The 13,555-nt window shown below is 53.1% G+C and overlaps 6 protein-coding genes across 6 annotated transcripts; 4 read left to right on the top strand and 2 right to left on the bottom strand.

The window, feature by feature from the left end:
* Positions 1-962: 962 nt before the first annotated feature.
* PSV08DRAFT_277762 (uncharacterized protein) lies at positions 963-1,605 on the top strand. Its single transcript, XM_014222185.2, has one exon. The coding sequence runs from the start codon at positions 1,054-1,056 to the stop codon at positions 1,246-1,248; it is 195 nt and encodes a 64-aa protein (XP_014077660.1). The 5' UTR covers positions 963-1,053; the 3' UTR covers positions 1,249-1,605.
* Positions 1,374-2,506, bottom strand: PSV08DRAFT_386604 (uncharacterized protein). Its single transcript, XM_066093465.1, has one exon. The coding sequence runs from the start codon at positions 2,450-2,452 to the stop codon at positions 1,499-1,501; it is 954 nt and encodes a 317-aa protein (XP_065949632.1). The 5' UTR covers positions 2,453-2,506; the 3' UTR covers positions 1,374-1,498.
* A 689-nt stretch (positions 2,507-3,195) lies between these two features.
* PSV08DRAFT_399991 (uncharacterized protein) lies at positions 3,196-4,424 on the top strand (the record flags this gene model as incomplete). The annotated part of the gene is made up of 2 exons (XM_066093585.1): positions 3,196-3,472; positions 3,526-4,424. Exons 1-2 carry the CDS (start codon positions 3,259-3,261, stop codon positions 4,422-4,424), a joined length of 1,113 nt encoding a protein of 370 aa, XP_065949631.1. The 5' UTR covers positions 3,196-3,258.
* A 692-nt stretch (positions 4,425-5,116) lies between these two features.
* On the bottom strand, positions 5,117-7,338 carry PSV08DRAFT_31308 (regulator of chromosome condensation 1/beta-lactamase-inhibitor protein II). Its single transcript, XM_014222182.2, has one exon. It carries the CDS (start codon positions 7,168-7,170, stop codon positions 5,383-5,385), a length of 1,788 nt encoding a protein of 595 aa, XP_014077657.1. The 5' UTR covers positions 7,171-7,338; the 3' UTR covers positions 5,117-5,382.
* A 139-nt stretch (positions 7,339-7,477) lies between these two features.
* On the top strand, positions 7,478-10,347 carry PSV08DRAFT_386596 (Sec34-like family-domain-containing protein). Its single transcript, XM_066093464.1, has 4 exons — positions 7,478-7,629; positions 7,689-7,960; positions 8,014-9,382; positions 9,433-10,347. Exons 1-4 carry the CDS (start codon positions 7,525-7,527, stop codon positions 10,294-10,296), a joined length of 2,610 nt encoding a protein of 869 aa, XP_065949630.1. The 5' UTR covers positions 7,478-7,524; the 3' UTR covers positions 10,297-10,347.
* A 215-nt stretch (positions 10,348-10,562) lies between these two features.
* On the top strand, positions 10,563-13,390 carry PSV08DRAFT_369237 (uncharacterized protein; the record flags this gene model as incomplete). The annotated part of the gene is made up of 5 exons (XM_014222180.2): positions 10,563-10,565; positions 10,850-10,894; positions 11,678-11,734; positions 11,787-12,480; positions 12,537-13,390. The coding sequence occupies 5 exons, from the start codon at positions 10,563-10,565 to the stop codon at positions 13,388-13,390; spliced, it is 1,653 nt and encodes a 550-aa protein (XP_014077655.2).
* Between the last annotated feature and the right edge of the window lie 165 nt (positions 13,391-13,555).

The following is a 13,555-nucleotide window of genomic DNA, read 5'->3' as shown; positions in this document are numbered from 1 at the left end:
CCAGCTTGCATTGTCATAATCAAAAGAATCTTATCACAACCAAATGATTTCCAAGCCCTTGGAATTCTCTTGAGCAAAACCCGACCCATGACTACCAACACGGAAAAACCCGCCTAACCAAACTAGAACACCGCGTATATCGAAAAAAAAGGGACTGTACAGAACAAAGATAAACACCCTGCCGCTTCCCCTGCGCCCACCCACCACCCACCGTGCAGCGAAAGAAAGAAAAACGGGCCGTATGTGGCACAGTATTTTAGCCCACCACCCTCAGACACGTAACGGGAAGGGAAGGGAAGGGAAGGGAAGTGAGGGGGGGAAAGAGATTAAGCAAAGGTCAGCGGCAGTCAAACAAACCAATCAGAGCAATTTGAATTCCAGATTGGCATGAGGCGCGGTTGCATGTAATATGTGATAATGATGTGATGTGATATGGAATCCGCGCCTCAGACTAGGTAGGGCGGGATAATGAGTCGTTATTGATGCATGTGGGGGAAGAAAGAAAGGGCTAGAGCTAGGTAGCTAGCTAGCCACCAACACATACACACACACTCTCTCTCTCTCTTCTGAGTAAGTGATAGATTATATGTAAAAGGTTGATGGTTGCACAATATGGGAGTGGAGGCGCAAGGACAAGGGTAGGAAAGTGGGTAGAGAACAAAGCGAAAGTTTTGCCTTGCGTGTGTTGTGTGGTTTTTTTTGTGGGCGGCCCCAAAACCAAATCTGAGCGCATTTTTTTCTCTCTCAAAACCGGAAACACTATTGCGGCGTTCGTCAGTCAATACATGTTTTAGCGGGGGCTTGGCGGCCGAATGTATGTACAAAGTGCGAGTTGTTCATATGCGAAGAGCGGTTTTTTTTTTTAAAAAAAAAGACTAAATTTAATTGTCAGCTTTGGCTGCGTTACGTGAGATGGTTTGATGTTTTGATGTTTTGTGGCATTCAAAGTTTTCATGCATATTTTTTCTTATATATGGCCGTAAAATACATAGCACTTGTCAGACAATGATCTTAGCCGTCGGTTAATGCCAAGGTGAAACAAGTAGCGGAAGAATGGATAATTGGAGCTCTGCAGCGTTTGTTGCAGCAGTGTTTGAGGCTCAACTGTTCCTGGCAGTGAGGGTACGCGTATACGCGGAAGAAATTCCGCTTTCGGTTGACATGTTCCGTGGTAACGCGTGTAGCTGCGGTTTGCTCGGACGAAGTCCTGTCATGGAAAGGCGAGGGGGTCTGCAACGGTGTTTGTAAAGTCAGTCCATGTTACCGGGATATGGCTGCGGTGGTAGTTATTGGAATTTTATAACGTTGTAGTGCATGAAAGACAGGGGGGTGCCGTGAGGGCATGGGCACTGGTGCCGAATGATAGGTAAGGACTACAAGAACGGTACGCCATAGCTCCATGAACAGCGCCTGATTAATAGCAAACATATAGTATAGCACCAAAATGTGCATGTGGGGTATAGCGGGGTGTATAGTAGGCACGAGAATGCGCCCAGGTTCACTGTCGCCTGACCTGATCTGGCGAGCACGTGTCGACGGGCGGGAGCAAGCGCTGGTAGGATTGCTCGCCTACGATGGTCGACTCTCTGTGCTCTAAGAAGGTGCGGATGCGCTCGTCGCGGTTACCGCTGGCGCTCAGGGTTGCGTTCCTGCTGCGGCGGTACTCGATGCTCGCCTCTCGGTGGATCTGGTCGCGGCGCTCAATGACCGAGTTGTTGAAAGAAGTGAAGCGGGTACCTTGGACGACACCGCCAATGCTTACGAATGCGAAGAGGAGGGCCATGAAGGTGAAGTTTGACATTTGGATGGTGCGGGCATCCGAGTCTTTGGCGCCGCTGTTCTCGTGGTGCCAGCGCTCCCAGTCCTCCCAGGTTGCATTGGTGCGGGGGTCGGTGGTCCAACGAGGTGCGTCATAGTCCCAGTCGCTGTGTCGTGGGGCAGTGGGCGTGTGGTGGTGGCCTGCCCAGCCATGGCCCCAGGCATCATACGCCTTGCGTTTCTCAACATCCGAAAGGATATCGTGTGCAGTGACGAGCATGCGGTAGCGCTCAAGGCGCACGTGGAGAGGCAGCTGGGCCATGGCAGGGCAAACATGGGCGCGGTCCGGGTGGTAGAGCTTGACGAGGGCGTAGAAGCGATGTTTGGTATATGCATCGCCCTTGCGGCACTGGAGGATCTGGTAAGGCGTGGGTGTTTTATGGGGCGTCTGGGGCTCGGGCCACGTCAGCAGGTCGGCATCGAGGTGTTGGGCATATGTGCGTCGCTGCTGGTAGACGGGGTGGTGGTGGTGGTGGTGGTGATGATGGCGGGCGTGGTCGTGTTGGTATCGTGGTCGAGGGTGGGCAAATGCATGACGGCATGACTGGCTGGTGTTGGAGCAGCCATTGCCCCGGCCCAGCGGGCTGAGGCTAGCATACGACGATGCAAAGAGCGGGCATTTCCTGGACAGCATGGTCGGGCGACAGCTGCCACGGGCGGGCGTACATTTCACAGGCCGTCAGTTGGTCGGTCGGTGCAGCAGCAGGCAGTCTGTCATCACGCAGGCCATCGGTCGGTCGGTCGTCGTGTGGGGATGGTGGCGCTGATCCATTTCATGCGCCGCGCCGCCGTCTGCGCTAAGCCTATCCGGGCCACGATGCGGCGTCTGGCCGTCTGTGTCGCTGTCGCTGTCGCTGTCGCTGTCGTCGCCCTTTGCTGGTCTTGCACACGTCGAGCGAGCACCAGGGCGGCCGCGGGCGCCGTCGTCGCAGAGCAGCCAGCCACCATGCACGCGCGGCCAGTTCCGCTCCCCTCGAGTTGCTCGTCAGGCGCGGCGTGGAGCCTCGTAGAGGGCGAGTCAGGCCCCGTTTGACGTGAACTCCTTGGTGCTCGCTTGCGCATGCCATTCAAACGCCCCCCCTGCACCGACACCGACGGCTGGGTCGGCGTGCATGAACGGCACGCTGCGACACATCCACCCGCCGACCCTTCTTGTCCTCGTCAACGTCCGCGAGCTGGCCGGCCCAGTGGGGTCCAGAGGCCGCTGGCCGGCCATCAAACATGGCCCGTTTGCTGCCTCCCACTCTCGACCGCCGCCTCTGTTCTCGTCTCGTGCCCCGGTCTTGGCCTTTCACTCCGCTACGCTCCTGTCCGCCCGACACTGGCTTGCCCTGCTTGCATTTATATCCTGCCAGCTCCCCCCTCCCTGCCTTGACCACCCGCGCTCACCGCCTCCCCTCCCATCACCATCCAGCCCTGTCCACACGCACCCGAAGAGCAATGGCAGCCCTCCGTGACCCTCCCCGACAGCCCCGGGAAGGCTACCTCAACTTGACCCGCCGCATGGAGAATGAAGAGCACGACCAGTTTGACGTCGACCTGACCATCCTCGACTTTCTCGTCTTCAAAGCCACCGGCCTCATCTTCGAGTGGAAGTCAAGCAGTGACCCCTACCATTCAGACCTTCCCAATGCCCTCGTCAACATGACTGCCGGTATGCCCAACTCGTCTTTGCCGTGCTGACCCCAAATCATTGACGCCGAGTAGATTGGAGGGTCTTTCTTGGCCACCGCCACCAAGGCCGCTGTCTGGACTCCAAGGCCTCATTTCGGTCGCGCCTGCTGCAGTTTGCTCTACTCTTCACCCACCGCCTGCACCACACCGAGACATGGACCACCGAAGCATCCCTCAACAGCCTGCGCGAGCAAAACAAGAACCGCGGCGAGTACTGGCGCCAGCGGACCCAGCACCCACCCGCACTCGACCAGCCCTTTGACCAACACAAGGACTTTCCCCTTTCAGATGGCGCCCTCTACCAAAACCGCTCCGAACTCGCTTCTGCCCTAAGGATGCCCTTGGACCAACGCCGATGGGTTACCGACGTCGCCAACACTCCCTCTCTCCACTGCCTCCTCCCTGTCTTCATCGAGCTGACCGCCGCCCGCGCTACCCTCGACGATACCTGGCTCCCCACGTCCAAATGGTACGACCTGGCCGCACAATTCATGCTGCAAGCCGTCATCGGCGAGTACCTCCGCAACGGCTCCTACGGCCCTGAAACCTTCAACACAATCTTCTCCTATGGCTGTCCCGGCGTCGAGCGCTGGGCCGATGAACCCACCGATGTCTCCGCCATGCGCATCCTATTCAGCGACCCGGATAACCAGCGCCAAGAAAATCGCGACTGGACGCGCATCAAGCGCCGCTACATTGATGAGTTGTTGCCCAGAGATCGAGCCCAGTCGAGCCTTCAGGCCCTACAGGCCGCCCAGCAGCGCTTCCCCTATGCAGCCTTTGAACAGGCCTTGCTGGCCTTCTTGCACTCAATGCATGAGGGCTTGGTTAAGCCTGATCTTGCCCAGGTCGAAGAGGGGAGGATCAATATCGATGGGAGTGAGTTGTCAGAAGCAGAGTCGAGGGCTATGATTCGACGCATGGGGTTATGATACCCCCGACCCCTTTGTCTGCTGCTACTGCTGCTGCTTCTTTTTTCTCGTCTTGACTACCCCTTTTCGCATTTCATTTTCTCCTGGTTTTGGATGAGGCTTGTTCCATTCCAATTTCCACACTGAGGCTGCTTTTTTTGGTGCTCGCCTTGGCCTTCTTTCTTTCTTTCGGATATCCTCGTTCTTGTCCTCCTTTTTCCCTTACTTAAGCGAGAACTTTTGTCTTTTTTTTCCCAAGGAAGGAAGTGTGACTTAGCGAGAGTGGGACTTGTCCCATTTCCACATGCCCACCGAACTACCCTGGAGACCCCTGCACTGTATCATATTGTTTGTCAACTGACTTTGTTCTTTTTTTTTGGTTGTCTATATCCCTTTGTTCTTCTTCTGTTTTCTTCTTCTTCTTCTTCTTTCGGTATTCTCTCTAGCTTTCTCGGTTTAGCTTGGCAAAGAGCCAGTGTGTAGTCTCTTGTGTGGATGTGTGTGTGTGTGTTTTTTTTTTACTTTTACGCTTCTGTCTTGAGAGAAGCGACGACGGCCAGATGCGATGTTGCTCACGAGATTGTGCATGGGCGGGGATGAGGAAGTGGAAAAATACCCATTGGGATATCCCTCAAGGCGGTAGCTACTTGAACCAAAAAAAGTTTACAACTCAAATCATTCTTCCCAAGTTTTTCTCACTTTAAATGGTTTTTTTTGTGATTTATTTACATTTTCATAGTCTGTATCTGGAGAAAAGATCTGTGTACTATGAAGAGAGTGAGTTATACCTTGTCCTTGCACGACAATAAAAAGACGCCAATAACCACAACCACCCTCATTTACACATCCCCTACATGTCCAGAGAAGGAGAGAGATATTCACACATGAAAAACTGCCCTAAAAGGCAATCATAAAATACACAATACGGTATCCAATCAACCGTAGACCAAAAGAAAGACGAGTTAGTCACAAAGCAGGCCTACACAGCAGAATAAACCGCCGTACAACCCCTTCCACACTCAACTTTTTGCTCAAACTCGACCGTCCTACCCTTGAGCTTGACCTTGTTCCTCGGCGTAATCTGGAACCGATGCATCTCCTTTTCTCTCAGCTGCCTTGCAAAACCACCCCCAGTAGCAGACGCCGCTCTCTCCTGCTCCGCCGCCTGGTCCAGCGGCTGGATATATGCCGGTGTCGCAAGATTGCTGCGCTTGCCCGATCCAATCTGGTAGAACTCGTTGTTGCCCCAGAACAGGATGTCGCGGCCCCAGTTGGTGTCGTTTTCCGTGAGTCTGGATTTGCGGCCAGATACGGCTACGCTGGCCACGTTGTCTAGAATGGCTGCTGCGTGCGAGGCGCCGACAGAAATAGTTGAGAGCCGGATGGGGATGGGCTTGTTGTTTGCTTCATCCCATTCAAACAGGCCCGAGAAGGCCGGTACCTTTACCGGTTCGGCCTGGGCGTGCACCCACCGGCCCACGCCAAGTTGACCGGTCAGTCCAAACCCAAACGCCCACGTGTCTGCCGTCGTCTTGTTGCCCTTTGTTGCTTCAATGGCAAGGAAAGATGTGTTGCCACCAGCAAACACATTGGTCACCTTGCCTTGCTGTCCAGAGTAGAATTTTTGCGTTGGTAGCAGAGACGGTGCGTCGATATTTTGCGCCTCTGCATTAAAGGGGAAACCAAGTTGGCCAGCTGTGTTGTCGCCAAAAGTGAAAGCGCGTCCCTCCGAGTCGCACACCAGGCTGTGGTAGTCGCCAGTTGCAATCTTCTTGATGGGAAAGCCTTTGAGTGTCGTAATCTCGTGGGGAATGTCAAATGCACCAGCCGGCCGGTTCTCCCACGTAAGTCCAGGTATGCCGAGTTGGCCTTTGCTAGGGAAGTTTTGGGAGCCTGAAGCAAAGGAAAAAACGCGACCGGATGAGGTGAGCATGAGAGCGTGCTCGAGGCCGGAGCAGATGTCTGTCACGCGCTCGTTCCATCCCAGATTTCCAGGTGTGCGTTCACGGTACGAAATGTCGTTGGAGCCTCCCCAGAAGGGGATCCACGATTTGGACTTGGGTTTGGGTCCTTCCTTTTGCTCTGCCTGGGACACAGGGATCGAGTATACCGAGCCGTTATTGGAGAGGCCAATGATGCGATCGCGGGAAATGGCCAGCGACTTGAGATTCCGCCCTGTCAAAGTTTTCACAGGCTCCTTGACATCATCGGCGTATGCTGTGCCCCATTGCAAGAGATCGCCCTTCTCGTCTATAGCGGCCCCAAAGTTTTTGTCCAGCTTGATATCCCTCAGCAGTTTGCCATCGAAGAAGCTTAGCCGCCGTGGAGTCTTGATGTACTTTTCGTCGGAATCGGGTGCGACAACCTTTCCCGTGTTTGAACCCCATGCGTACACTCCGGGGTTCTCCCAGCTCTTGATGACCTGGAGGTGCTGGGAACTGATTATGTTGCGATTGTCGTCGCTGGACGTGGCCTGCCGCCGCGGGGTCTCAAACTGCAACTCTGGTCCCTCTATCGCCTCTGGTTCCTCGGCATGGGCGTCTCTTAAGATTGACTCGCCATTGACCCACTGCCATGCGGTGGCAGTGGCCCAGAGAGCACCGACAGTGGCGATGGAACGTACAAAATGCTGCTGCCGCCGCTGTGCGTATGGGTGCGCGGCGGCCCGAACCTGAGAGCGCGGGGCTCTGGCTGATATGTTCCTACATAGTCGCGGGGTGTGGCGTGTGGGCAGTGTCGTGCGAGAGACACATTTGGTGCTGAGCATGGTGCAGCGTGATGGACGGCGTGTGGGGTTTGCGTAGTACAAATGAGAAGAAACGACCCAAGGGTGTTGAGTAGGATCAGGAGAGCATCATTTGCAGATTGTGCGTAGGTCCGATTATGGCCACCGGACTGGTCATTGGATACGCTCGATGGCTTCTTCACATTGCAGCCGGCGGGATCGATGACGCTTGGAGAGTTGGCGTCGGATCTCGTCTCCACCTGCTCGAGCTATACCCGATACCGTTAGTATCACTTGAATCCCCCCACGACACGTAGACCGAGCTCCGACGTGCAAGCTGGCGTGTCCGCTTCTGCAAGGCAACGTCAAGGAAACCACCCCAATTGGAGAAAAATAATGTACGAAGGAGACTCGTGGTACAATGCCTTCGTCCCGCGTGTGGCAAAGCCCCAGGAAAAGGGCAATCGTCGCCGGCGGGAGAGCCTGCTCAAGCAGGAAAGCGTAAGCCCACCATCCGCTGCATGGGTATGTTTGAGCACTTCTGATGATTGTTTGTATAGGAGAGTCAGGCTGACTTCGAGCGCGCAGAATCCATTGTAGAGACTGCAGAAGAAGAACGCCCTGGCAAGCTCAGCGGCCCTCCCCCGGCGACCGTAGCCCGGCGCGCAAAGTCATACAGCGACTTCTATAGCGTAGTGCGGGCACACTTGAAGAAGGAAAAGGCATTGGAGAAGAAGAAGTCAAAGGAAGATATCAATACAGAACTCGAGTTGGCGGAGTGGTATGGCGGAGTCAATGACGAGCTACTGGAAGCCAGCCATGAAGAGTACAGGTATGCCTTGCCAGACTTGGATGGCAAGTGAGTTACTGACTGATGACCCCCAGACGCTATCAGGACCAGCTTCATATGACGCGAAAACACCTTCAGACCATCATCTCTGATACCACATCCACTCTCGACATCCTCTCGTCCCTCTCGGAATCCTTCAAGATTGTTGAGGCGCAGACCAATGCGTTCCGCACGAAATGTGAAGGCCTCATCGACGACCAGAAGCGCATCACTAAGCTTGCCGATGATATGGAGGAGCACCTCCGATACTACCTATATCTCGAGCCTACGACTAAGCGACTCAATGCGCCTGGCGCAGGCAAGATTGTACGGGGTAACGAGTTTGTGGAAATGCTGGCCAATTTGGATAGCTGTCTGGAATACATGCAAGCACACCCCAAGCACCGCGAGGCGGAAACGTATCGCGCAAGGTACCGCTTGTTGCTTACTCGCGCTCTCACTCTTATCCGTGTTCATTTTACCGAAGCCCTGCGAGAAATTGCAGCCGACGTAGCGAAACGGATAGCTGACCGACAGCTTAACGATACGACAATGTCTGCGCTGTTATACGCCAAATTCCGTGTTGGCGCGCCAGAATTGAAGAGCATTGGCATGGAAATACAAAAGCGTGCAGTGCTGCCCCCTGGTGCTGCTCCAGGTGCAGAAGCGGAATATCAGAGTTTGATGAACGAGTTATACCAGAGTTACTCAGCAACCCGCGGCCGCCTCATTCTCCCCATTATCACAAAAAAGATCGGAGAAATTGCACAAGCCCCGAGCACATCGACTGACTTGGTTGCATTTGCTCGTAGCAGCATAAGCTACATCCGTGGCATATGTTTCGACGAATGCGGCCTATGGCGTGAGTGGTTCGAAGGCGATGGCGGGCTATACGACTTTCTTGAAGCTGTATGTGAGCCCTTGTACGACCATCTTAGACCGCGGACTATTCACGAAACCCAAATACTCAAGCTGTGTGAACTCTGCACTCTAATACAGACAAGGTATATGGAGGAGGAGGAAGAGGAAGAGGTCTCTCCAGTGGAAGCCAACAAAATTGACTTCTCTGTCATAGTGCACCCCGCACTACAAGATGCGCAAAACCGCCTCGTGTTCTTATCTCTAGCCATCCTGCGGGATGATATTGAAAGATACAAACCGAAGCCAGAGGATCTCGACTACCCCGCGAAAAACAAAAAACAAGCAACCTCCGGAACAAAGTCAAATCAACCAGCCTTATCTGGAAAGAAGCAACCAAAGTCCGAAGGTCCTCCTACGCCATTACTACCAAACGCACCCACGATTGTTGACGAAGACGATTCCGATACTCGGTGGAATTTCAATACTGAAGCTGCATTCAAAGACTGGTATCCAACCTTGCGAAAGGCTATTTGGTTACTCAGTAAAATTTATCGGCTTGTGCATGTATGTGTTTAATCATTTGCCATTGAATTTTGTGCTAATATCGCCCATAGTCCTCCGTCTTTGACGACCTAGCTCACCGCATCGTTCACAGCACTACCCTCTCACTCACCCAAGCCGGTTCACTCCTTGCCAAATCAACATCACCTACAGATGCCGCCTTGTTTCTCATCTCGCATTTGCTTCTCTTGAAACAACAAATCGTAGCTTTTGACATCGAGTTTGTTACACCGGAGACTGTGGTTCAATACAACTTCTCCAGCGTAACGAATACCTTCTGGGAACTCCGTGCACGAGGTGGTCTTTTCAACCCGCGCAACCTGGTCGGCCTGTTGATTCCCAAAGTCGTGGAAAACATGCTGGATGCGAAGGCAGAAGTAGACGCCCGTCTACGCCAAGCAATCAATGATTTTACTGGTCAATTCGTGAACAGGATGACCGCGCCGATCGATACAAAGAACAACAAAAAGGTGCCAATCAACGAAGCTCCTGCGCGCATCAGTAAAATTCGGCAGAACGTTGAGCACGAAACACCGTTCCTACGCTCAAAACTGGAGGAATACATCACAGATGCGAGGACACGTGAAATGCTTGTCGCAGCCGTCATGGAGTCGGTAACCCAGACCTACGAGGACTGGTACGATACTTCGTATGCACCCTCTCTCAACAATCAGAACGGATCCGGCCGGAGCGCCAAGGGCAAGGGTAGGGAAGATGGTGTCTGGGACCCCGACATGTTCAGTGAGTGGTGCAGTAGCGTCTTCAAAGTAGGAACGCTGGGGTTGGGCATTACAGATAACGATCAAGAAGAATATGGTGATGGAGATGATGGTAGCGACGCGGATAGCATGGGTGCTATTAGTGGGCGTACAGGCACAGAGAGAACGGGCACTACGGGCTTGAGAATCAAGATGTGAAGGATTTGATATTACAGGCAGACAGCTGTAAGAGACCCTGGTAGTCGGTGTAGTGTGTACAGTAATATTCATTATACCGTAAAACGAATCCAAGTGACGGCTACTTCCTCGGCGCCACCCGCCGTACGCTACATACAAATAGTTGGTTATTTGAGATACTAAGTCTGTTCATGTATGGGCATTTGAGTACTGCTTTTGTGGAACTTAATGTAAGGAACCGTTATCAATCCAGGCCCAGGATAGAGGCCAACTTTGCAACAACCGCTATGGCACCTCGCGAACTTGATAAATATTGCATCAACACATCCAAAAAAATGAAGGTGCACAGCAGTACTGCAAAGTCACAGCGAGTCCTAGCATTCAGCGGCGTGGGCCAACTGACGCTAGTCGGGAACTGAAGTAGCCGGTCGATCGTGTTCGTGCATCAACCTGCATCGCGAAACACCACTCCAAACATCGACGTTTGATGATTTCAGAACACCCAAAGCACATCACTTGAAACGCCATCGAGTCAGCAGACACTCCTCATAGCAGTCCTCTGAACTGAAGGCAGTTTTTTGTCTTCTCGAGCAGACTGACGCTCTTACTGCAAGCAACAGTCTACCTATGCGACTTTCCTGTGGAAGGTGGCATCTGAGAGCTAACGTCAACACTTGTGCTTTGCATACAAACCAAGCTTCTTTTGTCGGCCGCCGGCCGGTGATACTCGGCAAAAGCTTGTTTTACGAGACAAGTTCCCAGAACAGTCCTGTTCTCCGACATTGATCTAGACCGTCTCGTCATGCGCTGGACAGTATCATAGGCCACTACTAGGGTTCATGTCCCCGGCAAATACGTTCCATCCCTACAGCAGAAATGTTCTGCCTGACGCTTGAAACTATGTTTGCAGAGAAGCTTCACTGTTTCCATGAGGAATCTCTTGGCCGACACCATATTTGTAAGGACCATGGTCAGGATGGGTAAGATAGTCGAATGAGACTGCTTCAAACAATCTCAGGTGGGGGGCCTTTGACTACGGGGCAGCTCAGTATGCCTAGAAGGTATGCAACTCTGCGCCACAGGTCATTCCGCTATCCGTACATGTAGTAAGACTCGAAACTCTATGGACGGCAAGGAGGTATGCCGAACCAAGTCGTGAAGGCTTGGGACGAAACCACAGTTATTCATATTAAAAGTGAGCGCCACTGTTGAATATTGGAGCATCTCACTACCACAGCAAGTCTGTTCAACCATCTTTGTTTTCTTCTTTCTTCGTTTTCTTAGTTCTTTTCTCTTCTTTTAATTAATATTTCTTCATAACGCCCAGGTGGCTTTTATTATCTTCAAAATGACGTCCGGTACTGTCACTTCTCTTTTCCTTGCCTTCTTGAGCTGTACACAGGTGTTGGCTCAGTCGCAAAGTGTCCAGTACAACCAAGTACTTAATGTCAATGGCGATGTAAGTAAACAGTCGTCCGGTCTTATGGATATCTTCAAACTAACAAGCCTAGATGAAACTTAACTCCTTTGTCTTCCCCGACCGCTCCAAGGTCGAGACCTTCTCCCAAAAACAACAACAAATTATTGTTAATCAGCAAAATCCCTCAATTCCCGCCAACCAGGTTGTTGGTACGACCGGACAGCCTTTTGTTGCCGTCTCACCCCAGTCAATGACCATCAGCACCAATGGTGCAACTGACTTGGTCGGTGGCCAGATCGAGATGGCCATGACAATGCAGAACCTCCAGGGCGTAGCAGTCCAGCCAGACAACACCTACGTGGCCAAGCTTTCACCTGACCGACAGACTTGGATGATCCAGGAGACGATGAGGATGGTCAACAGCACCGACATGACTGTCCGCATGGTCAAGCGTAGCCAGATGGATGGCGAGTACATGGTTGTCGGTCGTCAGACCGTTGAGACCAACACCGTTGTCGTTCCCTTTGGCAGTGATGGCAGCACCTCTGTCGGTATCCAGGGCAGTGGTCTCCAAGAGAACGAGTTCCAGGACGGCTTCAGAATGTCCATCCGTGCTACCCAGCCTATGACCATGAACGTCGATGTCAAGGATGGCATTGACAGCGGCATGTTGTCTGCTCTCCAAGGCCAGAGCTCCGTCAACGACTACCGCTACTCGGTCACCACTAATCTTGGTGCTGTTGTCCCTAGCCTTAACCAACAAGTTACTGTCGTTCAAATGCCCAGTAAGTCTTCCTGAAACTACTTGTACACCTGTTCACAGGCTAATGACTCTTCCTAGTCAACGCTGTCCGCATCCAGAAGATGATGCAATCAATGGGTGTCCCACCTACTGGATCCGTCGCCATCGCTGTTGCTCAGAGGAGCGTTCTCCAGAACCCCGGTGGTGCAACTGGCAGCCTTGGTGGAGCCGCTACCACGCGCCGTGGCCTCTCCCGCACTGAGTTCAGGAAGGAGATTGCCCGCCAGGTCCAAGGCACTACTCCTACCACCAACCAGCCCAACCCCGTCGCTGCTCAGCTTCTTCTCGCACCTACCTTCACTCCCGTTCAAGCTGAGGCCGTCCTCGACATGTCCAACATGCGTATTGCCATCCCTGTCCGCCAAATCGACGGAGAGTACATCCTCACCATGCAAGTCATGGGCGGTGCCGCTGGCGCTGCTGGCGCTGCTGCCCCAGCAGGAGCAGCCACTCCTCCTACCGGCTCAACTGCTACCCCCGCTGAGGCGCCCGCTGGCTCCAGCCCTGCTCCCTCTACCGAGTCTCCCTCTACCGCAGCTCCCGCCACCGAGTCCTCTGCTGCCACTCCCAAGGCCTCCGAAGCCGAGAAGCCCACTCTCCAGGCCCCTACCAACGGCACCGAGTCCGCTGCGCCACAGTCTGCTAAGCCCGAGGCCACTAAGCCTGAGCGTCGCCAGGACAACAAGGACAAGTACGGTGATGTCAAGGCTCCTCTGGGCTCCGTCATCATGACCATGAAGCAAATCGATATAATGGCCGAGATGGACATGTGGGGTGGCCAGGTCCCCATCAGCAAGATGATGAACGACTATGTAAAGGCACAGACTGGAAAGGATATGGATCCCGTGAAGAGCGATGGTGGTGATGCTGCCGCTAAGCTCGTCGTTGCATAGATCATGTAACAGGTGATAGGTGAGGGTTTGGTATGAAGGAATTGGGGGTTTTAGAGGCGATAATATGTGTATATCTGAATGGAATGGATAGATATTTGGAAGGGAGGATTGGTGGAAAGATGTAATAAGGCTGTGAATAGTGGATCTAAGGGGTGAGTGTACCTT

This window comes from Bipolaris maydis (genome assembly GCF_028858645.1).
Source record: "Bipolaris maydis strain C4 unplaced genomic scaffold PSV08scaffold_3, whole genome shotgun sequence".
NCBI lineage: Eukaryota > Fungi > Ascomycota > Dothideomycetes > Pleosporales > Pleosporaceae > Bipolaris > Bipolaris maydis.
Note: the sequence above shows the minus strand (reverse complement) of the source record. Positions and strands in the feature narration are given on the sequence as shown.

Bases quoted from the DNA above. Each gene is read 5' to 3' on its own strand.
- PSV08DRAFT_277762 (XM_014222185.2), top strand. From the start codon at position 1,054: ATGGATAATTGGAGCTCTGCAGCGTTTGTTGCAGCAGTGTTTGAGGCT.
- PSV08DRAFT_386604 (XM_066093465.1), bottom strand. From the start codon at position 2,452: ATGCTGTCCAGGAAATGCCCGCTCTTTGCATCGTCGTATGCTAGCCTC.
- PSV08DRAFT_31308 (XM_014222182.2), bottom strand. From the start codon at position 7,170: ATGCTCAGCACCAAATGTGTCTCTCGCACGACACTGCCCACACGCCAC.
- PSV08DRAFT_386596 (XM_066093464.1), top strand. From the start codon at position 7,525: ATGTACGAAGGAGACTCGTGGTACAATGCCTTCGTCCCGCGTGTGGCA. The intron at 7,630-7,688 runs GTAAGCCCACCA...TTGTTTGTATAG, and splicing joins GCCTGCTCAAGCAGGAAAGC to GAGAGTCAGGCTGACTTCGA. The intron at 9,383-9,432 runs GTATGTGTTTAA...TATCGCCCATAG, and splicing joins AAATTTATCGGCTTGTGCAT to TCCTCCGTCTTTGACGACCT.